This window comes from Cydia fagiglandana, chromosome 10 (genome assembly GCF_963556715.1).
Source record: "Cydia fagiglandana chromosome 10, ilCydFagi1.1, whole genome shotgun sequence".
NCBI classification, from domain to species: Eukaryota; Metazoa; Arthropoda; class Insecta; order Lepidoptera; family Tortricidae; genus Cydia; species Cydia fagiglandana.
In genome coordinates this window covers 2,084,159-2,105,328 of record NC_085941.1, presented here as the reverse complement: position 1 = coordinate 2,105,328, position 21,170 = coordinate 2,084,159, and the positions used below count along the sequence as shown (strand labels likewise).

The window sequence follows — 21,170 nt, the reverse complement described above, 5'->3', positions numbered from 1 at the left end:
TTTAATTATTTAATGTTGTCGTTTTTATTTCGTTTTTACTAGGAACAAATTTTATACCGTTGTGACCGGGTTGTAATTTACACATTTTGGAAAATTTTCTGTTTACACTTTCGCGCATTGTATCTTGTAAATATAATATAATTGTGACATTTATTTTAGAATATGAGTAGCCCAGCTAAGGCTACCTGCCCGTATTGTCCGGGGTCGCCTAAGCTATATGTTGTACCTCGGGGTCTTAGTATTCACATAAGTAAGGTTCACAAGGATGTGGCCCAGACTGCTAGTCTAGCGGTTCCTGATGTAAATTTCGTGAATACTGTATCTCAGGCGGTCCCGGGTAATACAACAGCTCCACCGCAAATGCAGGCAGTTAACTGGGAGGTTTTGCCAACCTTGAAATCGAGCGTGCGTGTTTTAAGGCATATTCCGAAGGGCGCAAGGAGTCAAGCTGCGCGTAGACTTTGTGAGGTCGTACGAAAAGTTTTAGACACAAACGATGTTTACGACTGGTTCACCTTCCTAACTTTTTCTTTCTCAGCTCTGAGAGTACCAGAAAGCAAGTCGGATAGTCGATCTTTGACCACCAAAGTCAAGGAAAACATCGAAAGTGCGAGTTTATGTTTTCCTGATGACAGTGATGACCATGAAACTCGCGTATCGGGCTCTAAATATCGCGCTATAGAGGCTAAAGTTTACGACGGTGATGTGAGGGGTGCAGTACGGTTGCTTCTGTCTGATTCTTCGCTGGCACCAGTGGATCAGGATACTTTGAACTCTTTACGAGAGAAGCATCCATCTCCATCTAGGCCGCTGTGTTATCCTCCGGAACCAGATAGAAATAGCACCTTTTTATCAGTAACGTCCCATGAGGTTGCTAAGGCACTGGGCTCATTTTATAATGGTTCTGCATCCGGACTGGACGGTTTGCGTCCACAACATCTTAAAGAGCTTACTTCTTCTTCTGCGGGTGATAATGGTCGACGTTTATTGGATTCCCTTACCGATCTGTGCAACTTCCTGTTAAAGGGTATGCTAAATTTGGAGGTGAGGCCCTACCTGTACGGCGCCTCGTTATGTGCACTCTCAAAAAAGGATGGCGGCATACGACCGATTGCTGTGGGTAGCGTAATTAGGCGTCTGACTGCGAAGTTGGGCTGTCGTGCTGTTCGAGATAGAATGTCTGAGCAGTTGCAGCCACAGCAGGTTGGTTTTGGTACAGCGAGGGGGTGTGAGGCGGCTATACATGCGACTAGATCGTTTGTTTTAAGTAACGATAACTCTAATAGTGTCCTTGTCAAGATTGATTTAAAAAACGCGTTCAATTGTGTTGACAGGGACGTTATTCTGAAGGAGGTTTTAGATTTGGCGCCGTCTCTCTACCCTTTTGCGTATCAATGCTACTCGGGTGCTAGCAACTTGTATCTCAAGGACAGCTTAATCTTGTCGCAAGTTGGGGCTCAACAGGGCGATCCTTTGGGTCCTTTGATTTTTTGCTTGGCGATACAAAAGGCCATTGTCGCATTAAACTCGCCTCTTAATGTGTGGTACCTTGACGATGGTACCATTGGTGGATCGCCTGAAGCGGTAATCGAGGACCTAAAGAAGCTTATACCAGCTTTGAGGGAGATTGGGTTGGAAGTAAACCCAACAAAATGTGAGCTCTACGCTTGTGGTCTCGTACCGGATGCCTCGTCAAGATCTCTGGAAGAGTTGCTACCAGGTATTAAGAAGGTCAATAAAGCTTCTCTTTCTCTGCTGGGGGCGCCAATATTTCCTGATGGGGTCAGTGCGGCTCTGCAGACTAAAAAAGAGGCTCTTGAAGCAGTGCGGGGTCACTTGGGGAATCTGTCGTCCCATGTCGCTTTAACATTGTTGCGAAATTGTTTTGCCACTCCGCGGATGACTTATATTTTACGGACGTCGCCATCGTGGCTTTTTGTCGACGACGCGAGGGAGTTAGATGGACAGCTGAAGTTGACCTTGGAGCTAGTTCTGAACGTGGAGCTCAGTGAAGCACAGTGGGTTCAAGCGGCACTCCCTGTTCGGTACGGTGGTTTGGGGATTCGTCGCGTGGAGGATGTGGGACTAGCGGCGTTTCTTGCGTCTTCGTTTGGAGCTGAGGGTCTTGTCACTCGCATTTTTTCTTTGAATGGTGGCATTTCCCCGGTCCCATTCGTTGCTGAAGCGCTGGCAAGATGGTCGGTCACAGTCCCGGGCGATTTGCGGCCTCACAACCCTGCCGTACAGCGGGAATGGGACGACGTGCGGAGCAAACATGTATACAGCTCATTGGTGTCTGGTGCCTCGGGAGCAGATCTGGCGCGTCTCAAGGCCATCGCGGAGCCAGAATCAGGGGCGTGGCTCCATGCATTGCCCTCACCTCAACTGGGTACCATGCTAGACAATGACTCGCTGAGAATAGCTGTGGCACTCAGATTGGGGGCAAAGGTGTGTGAGCCTCACCGCTGTGGCTGCGGAGCATGGGTGGCGGAGAACGGGCATCATGGCTTGAGTTGCCGACGATGCGCTGGCCGTTTTCCGAGACACCACTCTATAAATGAGATTGTGCGGAGGGCCATGGTTTCGGCAAACGTTCCCTGTGTGTTGGAGCCGCCGGGTCTCAGTCGCACGGATGGGAAGAGGCCGGACGGCCTTACGTTGGTTCCGTGGCGGAGAGGACGCTGCCTCTTGTGGGATGCAACTTGCGTGAGCACGTTTGCTGCATCCCATTTAGGGCAGACCATGCGTTGTGCTGGTTCGGCGGCGGAGACTGCTGCCAAGCAAAAGCACGTTAAATACTCCGCACTGGCATCCGCTTACGATTTTGTGCCGGTAGCACTGGAGACAGCGGGGCCGTGGGGAGTCGAAGCTCGCCGACTTTTTGGGGAAATAGGCCGGCGTTTGCGGGAGAGAGGTGGTGATCCTCGCTCTGGGTCGTACTTGGTTCAACAGGTCTCCATAGCAGTTCAGCGGGGGAACGCTGCAGGCATTATGGGGACCTTTGAGCCAGGTACGATGCAGGGTGGGTTATTTTAAGCTTTGTGTAGGTTAAGTTTTATTTGAATTATTTGAATTATTTTTAGGGTTTTTTTACAATAATTGTATTAATGATGTGTAATATTATGATTGTATAAAATGAATAATATATTGGGTTTGAAATTGATGTTATGATAAAGTCAATATTATCGGAGATGATCGCTCTTAAAAAATATATGTCGCTAGTCAGTTATAACCTAAAAGCGCCAAATTACGCAAAATTATATTAAATGACACCTGTGTATTGAATTTGAAGAATATTTTAACAAGGGTAGTTGTCTGTATGACAATGCACCTAAAATAATTTACAAATGTATCTATTATTTCTATACTTAACACGATAACGAATTCTACGTAAACGAAACCGCAGGCAATCCCTAGTACATATAGAAATAAATAAGGGAAGGTAAGTTTCCATTAGTGTACTGTGTAAAATAACTATTTACCATTGATAATAATTTTATAAACGCTTTGCGTATTTTTAAGGGCACCGCGCTAACCGCTAGCCCGCGACCGTCGATCGCTGCCTCCTGCCCCGGCGCACAGCGCGGCGCGCGAAAACGCCGCGCGTTTGAAATGTTACTTAATATAAGCTCGGAATGCATACTTACGTATCAGTATTTAGTGTCGCCGTGATTTTATATTTCTAATCTTTTGAGTGAGAAGTAAGATCTTTATTATGACCGTGTAATATTAACTCTACAAACTTTAATTCAATATTGGCTATACTGCTTAACCAGAAATCAAAATCTAGACAAGCACATTGCCTACATTTCTAACTTTTTACATGTATACTAAGTTGATAGGTAATATCGTAATTTTGCAATATCAGTTACTCTAATTCTGTATTTACATAATAATTCGTGTTTTTACGTTCACCAGAAAGCAGCTGTTCCAGATTTCTAAAAACCGAATATTGTGAATCAATTAAAGTGTTATTGAATATGTTAAAGTTTTTTGTAACTTTAATTTTATATTTACCTAGTTATTTAGCAAAAATTGAAATATTTAAATATGGCCGAACGCTCCACCTAAAATTTTCTAACTTTTTACATGAATGTTATTTAACATGCTTACAATAACATATCAAAAAAGAAAAAACTTTAATGTTATCAAAACCAATTTTTGTTCCACCGCTGGTCTATGATATAAAATGTAACATCTAATGTACATGACAATACAATATGAAATAAATGAAATGAAATGGTAGGGCCTGGGTTCTAGAACTTTAAGCAATACAAGTAAACCGAATCATATGATATATATTTGTTCTTAATAGTTGTCGTAATTTCAATTCTAAACCGTGTAAAACCAATAGTTGTCATACTTCCGGACACACGTTGTATATTGCTACTGGCGTTCTCATTTCTACAACAATATTCGCCGAACCTATTATGCTGAAGTATTTACTTAATCTGCTTTTCATTTGATTAGTCATGTCAAGAGAAAACCAATCTTATTGACCTCATAAAAAGGTCTAATTCACGTTATCCAACACATGTATCGTTAATACCTAATAGCATTTCCAATCAGGTTAACGACCTTTGCAAACTCATAGCACCTGTGTTATGATAGCGCAAATAAGTGATGAAAAAACTTAGCAATAGGCATTGTCACACTTACAACCATGTTAGAAAATAGGAAGGAACAGGCGGCCAAAATGACTGATTAACATGAATAGATTATGCCCGCTAGCAGGCGTGGCTCACTCCGCGATTTCGTCGCTTTGCTACAGGTAGCTAAAAGCACATCCGTTCGACCCCAATTTTGGGGTTTGCCATAAGCCGCGCGTGGCGCTGTCGCCACCTATAGTTCGTTTTTTTAGCATTAGAAATAAGGTAAACAATCTTGATGTGTCTTTTAATTAAAAAACACATTTTAAAAATAAGTTACGGGAAATAGGTAACAATTATGAATCTAATACGATCATTTATATTGTTCTGCTTTCATAAGTAATCGTTTTTGATTCTTAAAAAGCGTTTTTCAATTAAAAGACATGTCAAGATCGCTTACCTTCTTGCAACTTCTTTCTAATGCTAAAAAAACGAACTATAGCGGCCATATTTGTGCTGATCGTGACAGACGCGTTTTGTTAGAGAGTGAGTCTTCTGTACCTAGTACTATTATTTATTCTGTGCCGCTAGTGATAGTGTCCAAGTTTAGATTTATTTGTAATTTCGTATAAAATATCTTCGTACTCTTCAGTCTAACTCTCGCGTTTTGTACACATATTTAATTACACAAACGGGTCTACCGCGAAATAATTTCATTGTTTTTACCTTAAATTCCGACGTATCAGCTGTGGTCACGGAAAGACACTTCGTGATCAGTTGCGGTCTTTCCGTGACCACAGCTATCAAGCACAGATGTTTCAAGCCAAGTAGCTATTTGTGCAACCGGATGCCATTCTCGTGCAAAAAGGGTTGTCCATTAATCACGTATTTTTTTGGGTACCTAGTCTTTGAGTTTATTGTACACTTTTAGGTTTGGCCCAGTTTAAGAAAAAATTACATGTGATATATCTTCCTTAGACAGTCACCCGTCATCCATGGTGATAATTCGTGATTTTTTCAGACCCCCCCCCTTACTTAAGGCTGATTTAGACGGCGCACGAACTCGCGTGCGATTTTAGTTACATTGCGGACTGTTGGTTACGTCTAATTCAATCGACCGATCAAAACCCGCAATGTAATGAAACTCGTATGCGAGTTCTCACATCGTCTAAATGAGCCCTTAGTATGACCTGAGTATTGGACAGGCCTAAAGTTATTCACCTACAATCTAGACTAATATAATTTCCTATTATACGATTCACACTGATTATTAACCGGTGGCGCAGCAAGACCGGTCATTGTGGCACTCTATGTCCAGCAGTGGACGTCCTCTAAATAAATAAATATTATAGGATAATTTTACACAGATCAACCTCAATAAGGCTTGTGTTGTGGGTACTAGACGACGATATATATATAATATACACATATATAATACTTATATATACATAGAAAACATCCAATACTCAGGAACAAATATTTGTCATGAACACACAAAATAATGCCCTTACCAGGATTCGAACCCGCCTCCTCTGGCTGATATGATGATGATGATGATAATGATGATGATGATGATGATGATGATTTTTCCTTCACTTGCAGAACTGCGAGTATTCCTGACAGAGCAGCGCGAATTCTCGCTGCCAGGCCAGATGGTGTCCCGCGTGATGGCTATGCGCGCGGCGCGTATACTCGCTGTGCGAGCGCAACTTAAGGAGCAGCCAGACATTACCGGTATGTAGCCGAGAGTAATGGAGCATGTGCCCTACATATGTTTATTTGTATGAGTATCTGGAGAAGGCTTATGGCGTTTAACAGGCCGAGGAGAATCTCAATACTTGGCCAATACCAATTTGATGAGAAATGACACGGCGCGATTCGGGAAATGAATTAGACATTCACTAGATATGAAATAGTAACGATATGTGACGTTCCACGGCAAAGGGTACCCTATGGCGGTTGGCGCTTACGCTATTATTAACGCCGCTCCATCAATATTATTGCGGCCATAAGGTACCTTTTTCCGTGAAACGTCACATATCGTTACTATTTCATATCTAGTGAATGTCTAATTGTGAATATCTTGAAGTTCGAATATGGCAGACAATGGTAACTTTACATAACCTTGGGAACTTTGGGTGTTTTCTAAGTATATTGCTTGCCCTTAGAGTTGGTCAATAACGCCTAGTCTTAGTAAGATGGCATATAGACGAGAAATTGGGACGGGTTCCGCCGTGGCGGGGTGGCCCAGGGGTTTAAGGGGTTAGCCCGGATTGCTCAAGACGCCGGTTCGAATCCGGCCTTCACCAATGGAGGGCTTTGTCACTTTTTTTTTATATATGACATCTATTTCAGTTTATAAGTGCAACTTTGTATAGATATTTTATAAAATATGGCCTATTTTCATGTTTTTTTTTTATTTATTTAGAAAACAAACAGCCTTTTACAAATAAATCTTACAAAAATTATTTAAAAATAGGCCTAAAGTTTCATAAGTTACTAGGTTGACTATTACAATAAAGGTAGTAGGTTACTTAATGTTGTAGCGTGAATTTGATCTTTAAAACCAGATGATTAAGATCGGATGGAGGTTAAGCCAACGCGATATTTTCCATAATCGATCGATTTCTGTATAAGATAACAAAGTGAATCGATTGATTTGTGTGTGAATATCTTTATAAAGTTATCCAAAACTGCAGATTGTATAAGTCTTAAAAACCACTTTTCATAAGTTCAGTCGATTCAGCCCTTCTCCAGATATTCGTACTAAACGCCCTTTCAGCCTAGCACGGTAGTACATGGCTTGCTACCTAATACCTATACCCGCCGCATGGCCGAATCCTGCTTCACCCTCGTAACTCCCCGTGTACTTGTACAAGTACTAATTAAATTCGAATTTAGAACTCATATAGAAACAACAAAAAAGTTCCAAATTCAAAAGCGCAAAAATTGCCCTGGGTCTTACGAGGTTATGCGGTTATCACACTGCTGCCGTTCCAGTATGAGCGAGACAGCGCTATGCACGTATATAGCGACGTCCCGCTTGCACGGATCCACATCCAATGTGAAGACCGCTATAGGTGTACGCTGTATGCGCTGTCACATAAGGTGAAAGTTAAGTATAGGTGCAGTTCTGTTATAGTTTGAAAACGTTTTGATCACGTTCGTTTTGTTCAGAATTCCGTGGATTCGACGAAGTGGACAAGTCCGACTTGATGGACATTGGAGGTGAGTAGTTATAACTTAACCTCCCAAGGCCCATCGTACAAGAAAATGCTAGAAAAAGATGTGGTGGAATTTGAAATCAGTAGTGTAGGGAATAAGGTTCAATTTCTTTTGTATTGACATGGAACCAAACAAAATAACTGGACTAATTAGAACGATAGATAGGGCCGCGGGCCTTAGGTGGTTAAAGAAGTGGGGTAAATTAACCAATGATTGGCGCTTAAAAATCACCAGTCGTTGGCACCTATTTGACTATTTCTATAGGAAAATTGCCGTTGTTACCCTAGAACAAGTTCTTGTTTGCTTTATGTCTATTTTTGTATGTGATTTTGAGTAGCGCGCTAAGCGGTCCCGCTCTAAATTTGGAAACTCTAAATTCCATACAAAATAACACATAGCGCATACGCGCGTCAAAATTTACATTAGGGCTTCTTTAGTTTCGTATTCCTATGAGATTGTCCTTCGAAAAATGAAACGATAACTTTTTCCGTAGTTACTATTAGTATAAGTACTAACTACTACTACTACTACCACCACTACTACTACTTCTGTTACAACTGTTACTATTAACTACTACTGTTACTATTACTTCTGTGTTCTGTTATTGTTTCTGTTACTATTAGTAGTATTAGTGTTAGTAGTTCCCTAGTTCCGTGGTTTCTATTATTTCAAAATAAATTCCGGCCTTACAATGACAAACAATTTCTTAACATGTATACAACCCCAGGTTTCCTCGGGTTCACGGCGACGACGGAGTCGGAGGCGACGGACATCTCCCTGTGCCTGTCGCGGCTGGCGTCGGCGGCCGAGTCGGACGACGACGGGTTCTTCGAGCAGAGCACCTTCTCCGGCTCCGAGGGCGCGCGGCCCGAGCTCACGCCGCCGCCGCCCACGCCGCCGCTGCCCGCGCCGCCGCCGGTAACGACAACTATAAATAAGTTTTTGGCAAAAATTTCATTTTTGGTACAAGCTTTTATCGCTGACTGTACTTTTCTTCCCACAGGCAACTAATACTCATCGAGACAATTCTAAAAACCCCAAACACAATAAGGTTTCGTTGTTTTATCACAGAGTTTCTATGGCCACCTCTGGTCTCCATCATCAGATCAGCTCAATGACACCATAATATTGAATTGTCACCCGACTTACGTATGCATGCAAAATTTCAGCTCAATCGGAAACCGGGAAGTGGATCAAATTTAACTTGCAAGATTTGATTACAGACAGACAGACAACGGTCAGGTGAAAGTAAATAAAAGCTTGTAATACTAAACTTTGTACTACTAATGAAAATTAGGGAAGAAAAGAATACTTGCGTTGTTTGGATGTCTTGAAAATGATAAATATTTCTTATGTAAAATTTGATTCGAATCTTTAGTTTCAATGCTACGAGTACCTCGAAAAGCCAATTTGTACAGTCTTATCACTGTACATGCATTTCGGAATCTAATCAGCCGCGCGTGCATGTAGTACATGCTATACGTGATTGTCATCCGGATTAGAGTCGCACGTTCTTCACGTCTTGTCGAACAGCAACTCTAATGGCGGAAACAAGATAGTTAACGATATAAAAACCGCTGTACAAGCAAGAGAGATATAGACGCATAATAGATTCCTGAGAAGGAGGGTCACCTTCTTAACTTGTACCTTACTTCACAATATATCTACATTCTCACTACAACTGCTGTTTGCCGTGCTGCTCACCAACAACCCATCTGAAGCTACTACTACTAGTGTACCAGCTAACTGGCTGCTACATTAAATGGTCCTTCGAACCTCTCCGTGTCCTGCGGCTTCGACAGAGGGTATTTAATGTTTTTGTTACTTTATTGCGATAGCGAATCGGTTTGCTGGCTTCCCACAAGCGGGTTCCACCAGTGAATTGAGAATGCGCATATATCGTATTTAGAGTGCAGAAGCATTAGTTACCTGTGGACAAGGGACATCGGACTGAACCAGCGCAACTACAGTCGTCGGGGATACAACTTCAAGCAACTAACTACAACTTCAAGCAACTTACTACAACTACAAGCAACTAACTACAACTTCAAGCAACTAACTACAACTACAAGCAACTAGCTACAACTTCAAGCAACTAACTACAACTTCAAGAAACTACTACAACTTCAAGCAACTAACTACAACTTCAAGCAACTTACTACAACTACAAGCAACTAACTACAACTACAAGCAACTAGCTACAACTTCAAGCAACTAACTACAACTTCAAGAAACTAACTACAACTTCAAGCAACTAACTACAACTTCAAGCAACTTACTACAACTTCAAGCAACTAACTACAGCTTCAAGCGTCAACAAAACGTCAACTTATAACCAACTACAAGGAACTTCAAGCATTTAGCTAAACTCAACTAGCTTTAACTTTAAGCATCTCAACTGAAACTTCAACTTAAACTAACTACAAGTAGCTAACTTCAAGCGTCTACGAACTACTGTTTACTGCATCAACGAACTTCAACTTCAAGCGTCTATCACTACAGCTGAACTTCAAGCAATTAGCTAAAAAGTGAGCAAATTCAACAGCAAGTAAGGTACAGTGCAAGCAACGGCAAGTAGCGTCAATTCTCAGGTGGCAGTTTTCTACTAAAAACTATCTTAACTAACTTAATCATGAACACTCTCGAGCAGCAAAAGGTCAGTTTCGAAAATATAAAGACCTTGTGCACGAACTACAAAAGGGATTGCGCATCCAGGAAGAGTCAAGAGTACTTAAATAAGCGACTGATGGCACTGGCAGGCTTATGGGAAGTTTTTATACGACGACATGAGTTACTTGAGCAGGAAATAGATGATAAAACGATCGAGTACTTCACGAACGACATATACGGGAAAACTGAAGCTATCTATGAGTCGACCAAGAAGGATATTTTGGACCGATTACGGTCTCAGAACCAGGAAAATATAAAGGGGAATAAAGTTGACTTTAGCATAGCAGAAATTGACGAAGAATGCCAGGATGACGAAAGCAAGCTTCGTGAGCTGCTTAATAAACAGGAGTGCAACTTTAAAGCGATCGATCGGGCCATGTCTAAAGTCGACATCAGCGGAATTTCGCAGAAATGGGAGTTAGAAGATCACCTCAGCATCTTGAAGTCGAAATGGGAACCCATTGACAAACAGCACTGGGAGTTAGATGCCATCCTGAAAGGCTCTAACGAGCCCTATTACAGTTTGTTCGTTAACGTAGAGCACAAGTACGACGAGCTGAAAAGGAGATTGAATAGCAAGATTTGGTCGGTGGCTCATTATCAACATTCGGCCCCGAGGATCCAGGTTCCTGAGTTCGCAGGAAATTATAGTCAATGGGTGTCATTAAAAGACCTTTTCCTGGAAACTATTCATAACAACCCTACTATTAACAAGGCTCAAAAGATGCAGCATTTGAAAACTAAACTGCGAGGCGAGGCTGAGAGATTAGTACAGCATCTGACTATAAGCGCCGAGAACTATTCTTCCTGTTGGGAGTTGTTGACCCAACGATATGACAACAAGCGTCTGCAATTTACTTCATATGTAAACGTCATGCTGAATCTATCTGTCATTCACCATCCGGATGCGCACAGTATGAAAAAGATGCACGATGTAATATTGGAGTGTCTCAACGGGCTCGCTAATATCGGCGTCGAGATAACTACATGGGATCCGATGATCGTGCATCTTATGTCACTAAAACTTGACTCTTCTTCCTTCAATGATTATCTAAAGGAGCTTCAGAACCAGAGGGAATTGCCGGTTCTAGCCGATTTCTTATCTTTCTTGGAAAGTAGATTTATGGCATATGAAACTATGAAGAATCAGAAGAAAGAAGGAACTAACTATACATCTAACTATCAGAAGTCAGCCATATTCAGCAAACCAACTTTCAACAAACCATGGCAAGCTAAGAAATCATTCAACTAGGTACCAACCGGAAGGTACCGAAAAGTTATCACACAACATATGGAAACTATGCCTATTTAATTCTGATGCGATGTCCGAGGTTTATTGACCTAGATCTGTTCCACCGTAATGCAACTGTTGCAAGGTTGCGCGTCTGCAAAAATTGCGTATACAGTCACTGCGGCGATGAGTGTGAGTCGGCAAAAACGTGCAAGGAGTAATATGCGTCATCATACACTGTTGCATAATTCGACGGAAAGAAACATGTCAAGCTAACTACAATAGAAGTAATTCGTCGGGTCAACGGCCGGCGGCTTCAAGTTCACGCCCGTCTTGCTATCATTTATCGGGGACGGGTCAGAGGCACTACGAACTACTACTACAGGCAGTCGACGGAACTTACGTCACTTTTCGAGTGTTTTTTTAGACCAATGCAGTCAACTACCTAAGCTGCCAAGGAACAAGCTTGGCGGCATTGTCTCTGGATTTGGAGGATCCAAGGATCGTAAAGGACGAAGGACGATTGAATTGCGAATCTATCTACTCCGACTACGTCTTCGAAGCTAGAGCATTGGTTGTGGATAGAGTAACTAACAGTTTGCCCAATTCTACGTTTGAAAGAAAGAACTGGGTGCACTTAGAACATTTAAAACTCGCCGATCCTGATTATAACATGTACCGAAGAGTTGACTTACTACTCGGATCAGGTGTCGACGCTAAGGTCATCCTAGATGGACTCCGTAGAGACTCAACTTGGGTGGATCTTGGGTGGAAACCGCGGAACATTGAACTGTCATGTAACTAACTATGTTAAACTTGGAAGAAATAGCTAAATTCTGGGAGACTGAGGACGTTACACAGGATAGCTCAGACGTTGCTATGGGCGATCACTGCGAGGCTGGCTACAGGCAAAGTGTTCAACGAGCGCCGGGTGGGAAATATATCATCAAGGTGCCGTTCCGTTACAACTATGAGGAAAAGCTTGGAAATTCGAAAGCAGTAGCTATCTTGCAATTTCTTCAACTCGAAAAAAGACTTCGAAAGGAAGCGAAGCTTGGGAAGAGGTGCAAAGACCTCATCAAAGAGTACTAACACAGATAAAAGGTATTAAATTACAACGATGGGTCGGTACGACAGAGAACACGATACATTTATTCGGTTTTTTGTGATGCAAGCGAGAAGACTTATTCATGTGTCGTGTGCGCGAAAGCACTGAACGAACGAGGTAAATCGATCATCACCCAAGTCGAGACGGAAACAAGAGTCGCGCCCTTAGCTAATAATAAGGAATCGCCGAGATTGGAGTTGCCGGGGCGCCTTGCTCTTGTCGCAGCTAAGGGACGCATTGACGGGATATACCGTAACTATACATATATGCGTGGTGTGACTCACACGTATCCAGATACAAGGGGGTAGTTAATAAATGGGAGAAAATATTTAGCGAATCGTGTTGTGGAAATCAAGGGGATAATTCCAGCCGAGCGATGGAGCTACATTAAGTCCGAGCAAGAAGCAGCGGACTGTGCATCACGAGGACGTTATCCTAACAAACTTGTTAACTTGCAATTTTGGTGGGACGGACTCGAATCTTTGAAGACATTCGACGGGCAAGGTGAAAGAAAAATTCCATTAACGTTGTTTACAACAAATGTATGCACTATAGAAGAAGCAGAGAGGCTAACATTGGGAACATAGTAAATATGTTACAAAAATGGATTGTTGCGCAAGTACAGCTCATTTAGCCGTGTTGTACGGGTCATTGTATGGATATTACGTTTCATAACAGCAGCTAGCAAAATAAAACCTGACGCTGTATATCTATAACTACGAGCAAGCAAAGGCGACTGGACTCATTATAAGATGTGCGCAGCGCATGGATTTTGAACACGAATATAAACAACTATTGAAGAAGCAATTGATCACGAAACGATCGGATCTGGTCAAGCTTAATCCATACATGGATGAAAAGAATATCATCGGGCTTGGAGGTCGTCTAAACAAGTCGAACTTGCCTCCCGGAATGAAGAACCCGATCATTTTGTCAAGCAAGAGCCGAATTATTGAATTTATCATCGATCAAGCTCATGGAAGTGACGCTTCATGGAGAAGCTCGGTTAACTTTTATATCAGAATATTTATTTTATTTTATATCAGACAACGATATTGGATCATAAGTGGGAGCAGAACTGTAAAGGCGTGGTCACGACACTGGGCCATCGATTTAAGTCTAGGGGAAACTATTAACTTATGGCCGACTTATCGAATCAGCGAGCGTTGTCGGACCACAGTGACGGAAAATCTATTGATTTGCGGTGTCGATGGCAACTTATCGAGCACAGGCACTAGCACTTTTGGAAGGCCTGGGTGAATGGATACTTATCGCATCTTCAAGCCAGGAGCAAATGGAATCAGCCAGCCAAGGACTTGAAGGAAGGTGGCGTGGTCCTTATGAAGGATTATAATCTGCGCCCGATAGAAGGCTAATGGGGCGGATATTGGAGACTCACGCAGGCAGCGACGGGCGCGTAAGAGTAACGACCATAAAGACGAAGTCAGGGATCACGAAGCGTCCCGTAGTCAAGCTGTCACCGCTACCTATAGAATCTAACTGCAACGGTGACAAGCAGTCAGGAGGCAAAGAGGCGGAACTTAGCACAAGAAGATCAGCTCATCATCAGAGTAAATCCTCAATGCGAACTCTGATGACGTTATTGACATCGTTAATAGTAATGTGTACCTAAACGAATGAGTCACACGCCGCCGCCGCCGGCGGTACTACGGCACCGGCTCGGATTACACAGCGTTTGAACCGGAGCGCTCCATTTATTATGATACAATGGGCTAGCTACGAATAATACACGACGAATGGACTCTTCTCTTGTATTATAACTTAAGCAGCTATTGGCAGGCTGTCAGTCAGGTAGGAGGCTACCTGCGCGAAACCGATAAATTGTGCCAGAAAACTGACCCTTGCTATTGCAAAGCTACGATGGAGCAATTATACCACGAAATGGACCTTTTGAAGTACTATATATATAACTCGTTACTTCTGGCCCCGCATAAGCACTCGTCTGATAGGAGGAAACGGAGCCTATTCGACGGAGTGGGCTACGCAGGCAACAGTTTGTTCGGGATCTTGGACCAGAGATTCGCGGACAAGTATCAGAATGATATAGAGGCTGTAAAGGACAACGAGAACTACCTACTCGCGCTTATTCAGAATCAAGCGTCTGTGCATGGTGGAAGTGGAGCTCGGGAACGCTGTCCTGAGGAGGTCTGAAGAGAACATCAAAAAACAATTCCTCATGATCGATGACTTCATGAATAGCACTAATTTGAACTTTGCGAAGGTCGAGTATACATTAGAAATAGTGATGGCAACCAGTTATTTCAATTCGGTGTCATTGGGCACGCACTTTATAGTAAACAAATTCAAGGATGTTCAAGGAATGATGTTCAACACGCTAGCGAACATCTACAAAGGACACATCGACGTGCATCTCGTCACGCCAGTCAACTTAGTTAAGCAGCTCACAGCAGTCGCTGGCAGGCTGCCGCGGACGCTATCTCTTCCAATAGGGAATATAAAGGAAGGTACCAAGGATCTCTATAAGCTACTTTACGTCAAGGCGAAGGTGACAGGCAGTTATTTCCTATTCAAGATTCACGTGCCGCTCATCTCTGACGCAGATTTCGCATTCTTCCAAGCTATACCATTACTAGTGAAACCTGCGGCAGGAGCTGCAATTACGAAAACTACTTCAAAATACATTGGCGTGAACTTCAGGAAAAACATTTATATTACCTTGACCGAGGAACTATTAAAACACTGCATACAGCAGAAGCCAGACAGCTACGTTTGCAGTAAGAGTCAACCTGTCTACAACTTAAACAATAACAATGTCTCGTGCGAAGCAAAACTGCTGGGACGGCATTATTACTACACCGTGTGACATAATAAACACGTCATGCAAGGACGAGTGGATTGAACTTCATGCGACAAACACTTGACTTGTAGTTTGTTGTGACACCTGTTCATTACGAATAATATGTATGGACGAAGTTACCACCCGCACGACGACATCGTCGGGGATTATTACGTTGCCGCAACGATGTTTGCAATCAGATCAGTTTAATAGCAAAATTAAAATTGGCTATGGTATCAACGTACCGGTCTTTAACAATAAATCGGATCGTAAACCTAACTTCCTACAAGATATCAACCGCCACTATCGAGGAGCAGCAGAAGCGGAAATAGATCGAAGGATAACGCTGCAGCATAGGCAGGAACAAGTATGCCATCAACTGTCTCCAGTCATGATATGCATCAATATGTCATAAGCTACCTGCTGTTAGGAATAGCTATAATCTCATTCGCCGTGTGGGCTGGGAAGCGACGTTTCCCGAAACTATGTGCGAAACGTACGTCACGAAGTCAATGCTCACTCAAGTCTATTAAGCGACGTCAGGAGGACATGGAAATGCAGCCTACTCCGGCAGCAAGGAATCTGCAACGTGGGATGGAGCCGCAGCCGCCAGCCAGCCGAGAGGAACAGCGGCATCAGGACAACGCCGCAGCGGACGACGTTGTCTTCGAATTTGATGGATAGCTTATTTTACTTTGTAACTCTTATTTTACTTTGTTTAACTTCACTTAACTACTTTGTACTTTACTTACGCACCTTTACTTACTTTGTAACGACTCTCTTTCTCAGTTAACAATTTTCGCTTCGTTAGGGGTTGCCAATATGTACAGTCTTATCACTGTACATGCATTTCGGAATCTAATCAGCCGCGCGTGCATGTAGTACATGCTATACGTGATTGTCATCCGGATTAGAGTCGCACGTTCTTCACGTCTTGTCGAACAGCAACTCTAATGGCGGAAACAAGATAGTTAACGATATAAAAACCGCTGTACAAGCAAGAGAGATATAGACGCATAATAGATTCCTGAGAAGGAGGGTCACCTTCTTAACTTGTACCTTACTTCACAATATATCTACATTCTCACTACAACTGCTGTTTGCCGTGCTGCTCACCAACAACCCATCTGAAGCTACTACTACTAGTGTACCAGCTAACTGGCTGCTACACAATTAAATTAAATTCATTGTCACATTAAAAAACACACTAATCCGTTTTTTGGCCTTTTTATTTATGAGTTTGGGCTCTTATCCCGTTAAAATACTTAACTGTGCTCGAATTTTGACTATAATGACATGATATTAAATTACTTTACACACAATCTTAACACATCTATACGCAATTACGCACTCTAAATGCTTGAAAATGGACACAAGCTCTCCTAAACATGTAGCGCGGGTGAATTAAACCGTATAACTAATTGAACAGTTTTATTAACCGACTTCCATTTCATAGAAGGAGGTTCTGTATTCGGTTGTGGCTATTTTTTTTTAAACTGTGTCTTTAAGTAAATGTTTCGATATATTCCAGCCGGTGGACTACTCCGCGCAACCCGAGTGGATGTCGTGGCGCGCCGACGTGGTGGCGCGCGCGGCGGCGGGCGAGGCGCGCGGGCTCGACGTGCGCGCGCTCGGCGCCGCCGTGCTGCGCGCCTTACCCGAGGGGGGGGAGAGAGGGAAGGGCCCGCCGGCGGCCTTTACTACCGTATTAGATGCCGCGGCGAAGGATGATGCCGATGTCTCGAGGCTTTTCTTGGCTACTCTGTTCTTGGTCAGTATAATGACACTTTTTCTCTATTAGACTATATAGTAGTTATTACGGTTTTGACTTATGCCAGGCGTGGCAAGTACATCCGTCCCACCAATTTTGGTGGCTAGCCATAAGCCGCGCGTGGCGCTGTCGCCACCTAGCGGCCATATCTGTCCTGATCGTAACAGACGCCTTTTGTTAGAGAGTGAGTCTTCTGTACCTAGTACTATTATTTTTTCTGTGCTTATGTATATAGCAAGTATAGCAACCATCTAATTCTATTATCTTCGAATTAATTATTATCAATTAGGCTGGAATGTATTAGGTTTCTAGGTATAACTTGTGCATCTATTTAAGCCTTTATAAGGCAGAGGGAATATATTTCCCACCTGATTTTGAACTTTATTTCATAGTGATAGGATTCAATTTTGCATAATTCCTGCCACCCTTATGCCTTATAAAGGGTTAACGCCTATTTCCCGAAGATAGTACTAAACAAAAACTATAAATCCTTACTAAAAATAATTATTATCTTATTCTTCTTACTCTTATACTATTATGTTCTTACAGGCAAACGCCGGCAACGTGGAAGTCGTGCAACCACCGCCATTAACACTAAACTCGTTCTCACTACGGCTGGTTTCACGGGACGAGCGTCTATACAGCGCCGCCGCCGACTCCGATCCCGCCTTCCTCACGCGGTAGACGCCGACGCCGACAAAAATATCGGACACGCCGACTTAGATACCAGTGACTTAGTGAGGGGAAAACGTTGCTGTATGTTAGAACGAGAAATATACGGAGTATATGTTTTGCTATCCCGTTCTAACATATAGCTTGAATCAATTAAATGGACAGAATGTGAGAATACAGAGGTATTATAGTATCAAGAAAAAATAGGTAAGAAAGTTACCTAATGATTCATGGGACGTTTTTTCAAACGATATTAAACCTTTACTTTGTGGTAATTGTAAATACATTTGTGAAGTGAAGTGACGGTGCTCAGACCAAAGTGAGCTCACAGTATTAAAACGGCATGGACAATAATTATGTGGCCGTTCATATCAACGCCGGGGCTCCCTATTGGACGAGGCAATTATTTTGTGTGCGTTTTGTTTATTTTAATCTCGCTTACCTCGTTTTTGTATTTTTATTTAGAATTGTGGTTCGTTTATTAATGATTATCGATTTGTAAATATATTTTAGGATATATTGTATATACAGAGTATATTTGTACATATAGAGTTCTATGAGAAGATGATATTTTCGAAGTACAATAGTTGTAATACGGAACGGGGTTCCGATACGGCCCGGCGCCGCGCGGCGGCTCTCTTGTCGATCTCTAAATACTGTATCTGAATTGAAATTTGGAAATCGCGCACTCGAATTTGTCACTAAACAGAACATAATAATCTTTTGAGCGAAATACTAATGATATTTTTGACAGTGTACTGAATTAAAGGTTATACCCCAGGTTGAGAGCACGGGAGTTTTTTGTTGTGCATTTGACGAGCGTATGCTGTCTTATTATTCGATTATTTTTGTTTAAACAATAGCTTTATTAAGAGCATTCTTACTTAGCTATGATGTAATAATATTTATGTGTATAAAGATCTCGCTCTTCGCTCTTGTCGGGTTATTTTAAAATGTATAGTAAGTAAATATTCTTTATTGTGAACCATAAAGTTAAAAAATACATAGAAAGCGAAATACAAGCATAAGACTAGGTAACAAAATATACTTTTCAATAAAGTGTCTTTTATTGTAATAGTCGGCGTTTTGAACAAAATTTATTATCGCTTATAAGTCGTCGGCGTAAAACTTTGATTGAACAAAAGATTGATTATAAAAGAGGCTAAAGACAGATTCCTGATTAGTAACCGATGTCGAGTGCGCTTCAAAAACCGTCCTATGTATATAGAGTCTATGGTAATATATAAAGACAAACATGTCACACAGTAAATGTTAAGTGTAAGAATAAGTGGTAGTTTATAGTGAGACCGCCGCGCCGCCTCCAAATTCTGTGCCTTACTCCACCCATGGTCGCCCCATGGGCCCTGCATATTGGTATTTGAAAAGCATCTGGTAATGTAGTGTAGGGGTACCACCAAATGTTCTTTTCACATCACCTATTCGGAAAACGGCTTTTTCGTCCCTGCTAGGAGGAATCAAAGTGGCAATTTTCTTCCCTGCTAGGAGGGATCAAAGTAACAGTTTTTTTGTTCTAGCACACATTATTTTTTTAGCTTAAATAATCTGTTTAAGCATCACATTGTGTCAACACTAAGATTTTTTTATTTGCCTCATAGTTGATGTGAAAAGCAGTATGTGTCACACGGTATCAAAATTATTTCACCTTGGGCGATAGCAATTTATGTTAAGTATAATTTTTGTCAATTTAATTTTTAAAGAATTTGCAAGTTTGTTTAAAATGAACTGATAGTTCCGAACAGTTCTTTAAATTGTAAAATTTTTGTACGTCATTTAGAAATGCATATTATTAAATATTTTCACGGCCCTTTAGGCAACAATAACATTAGATATTATTTTAATTGATCGTAACGTTTCGTGGTGATAATGTCTAATTTTATATTTACCTACACCCCCCTACATTATTAGGTGCTTATCTTTTAAATAAAAAATGCATGCAATGTATTCTATTTTACTTGACATTGAATTTAAAATGATCTTAAAAACCAAAGCCAAATGACATAATAATATATTTTAATAAGAAAAAGAAGATTCTATTTTTATCACAACGATAAAGATTTGCATGCATATTTATGTAGATTAAATTCTCGGTTCCATCATAGTAAATCATGTAGCATTGTAACTTACAAGATACATATTATAAGCAATTGTAATAGCCTCGTAACGCCCAGAAGTTTACGTTACTAGGAAAATTGCTGGCGACATCTTTTAAGTAATGTTTGAAAATACATTGTAATTAATTACAATGGGTTTCATATAATTTTATATTTAAATATCATTATTTTTGGATATCATTTAAAGTAAATCGAGATGTTAAACTGCGTGTAATAATGTTCAAATTGTACATTATGTTGCCTAAATATTTTTATTTAGAAGTATTTTACGTTTCTCGAAAAACAAGCCCAAAACGTTGAATTTAATGATTTGTTTTAAAATCAATTAAAACAAAACTATACCAATCTAATTCTATGAACAAAAACTATTTTGGGCGCTATGACGCTAGTAACTATACAATGATGTAACTGAGAATTGATTAGACATGGGCGTTGTAATGTAATTTAAACCTTAAGGGCGTGTTAATTGGGTTACTTTTAGAATAGCGATCGTCGGCGAGAGCCCGTTTATGGGTGAAGGTAGCTAATCATGTGACTTGTGTGTGTGCGAGAAGTGTATGTGTGTGTGGCGGGCGCTCGCGGCGCGCGGTCGGGCCGTATACTTGTTACTTGTTAATTAATATAAACGTAAGTACACTATTGCTGTAGTTTCATTTTTAACATAATATACATTGAAAAACCTTAACCCCTGCTGATTGATATTCAAGATGAGATCTTCCACCTTTGCCCACAAAGCAAAAACTCACGATGATCAATACAGGACCCAAGATCCAATGTTCTACATTATTCACCCACCTGATGCCCACCTATTATGCCGGCTGTATGGCCGGCCTACTTTGAAATGCCTTTCAGGTTCAGGCTTTATTGGTCGATGGGGCCCATATTACGACGAACCGTTTTTACAATCCGATTACGGGGTGCGGGAGAATTCTATAACATAACGCCATAATGAAT

At 41.6% G+C, this 21,170-nt stretch overlaps 1 protein-coding gene across 1 annotated transcript in view; it reads left to right on the top strand.

The window, feature by feature from the left end:
* The window catches only part of LOC134668084 (uncharacterized), a 45,777-nt gene extending 24,922 nt beyond the window's left edge, over window positions 1-20,855 (top strand). The window contains exons 7-11 of the mRNA XM_063525563.1: window positions 6,192-6,323; window positions 7,767-7,817; window positions 8,542-8,732; window positions 17,173-17,412; window positions 17,962-20,855. Coding sequence (XP_063381633.1) covers window positions 6,192-6,323; window positions 7,767-7,817; window positions 8,542-8,732; window positions 17,173-17,412; window positions 17,962-18,096 — 749 coding nt within the window. The 3' untranslated portion in view covers window positions 18,097-20,855. The remainder of the gene's footprint in view (window positions 1-6,191; window positions 6,324-7,766; window positions 7,818-8,541; window positions 8,733-17,172; window positions 17,413-17,961) is intronic.
* The last annotated feature ends 315 nt before the right edge of the window (window positions 20,856-21,170 follow it).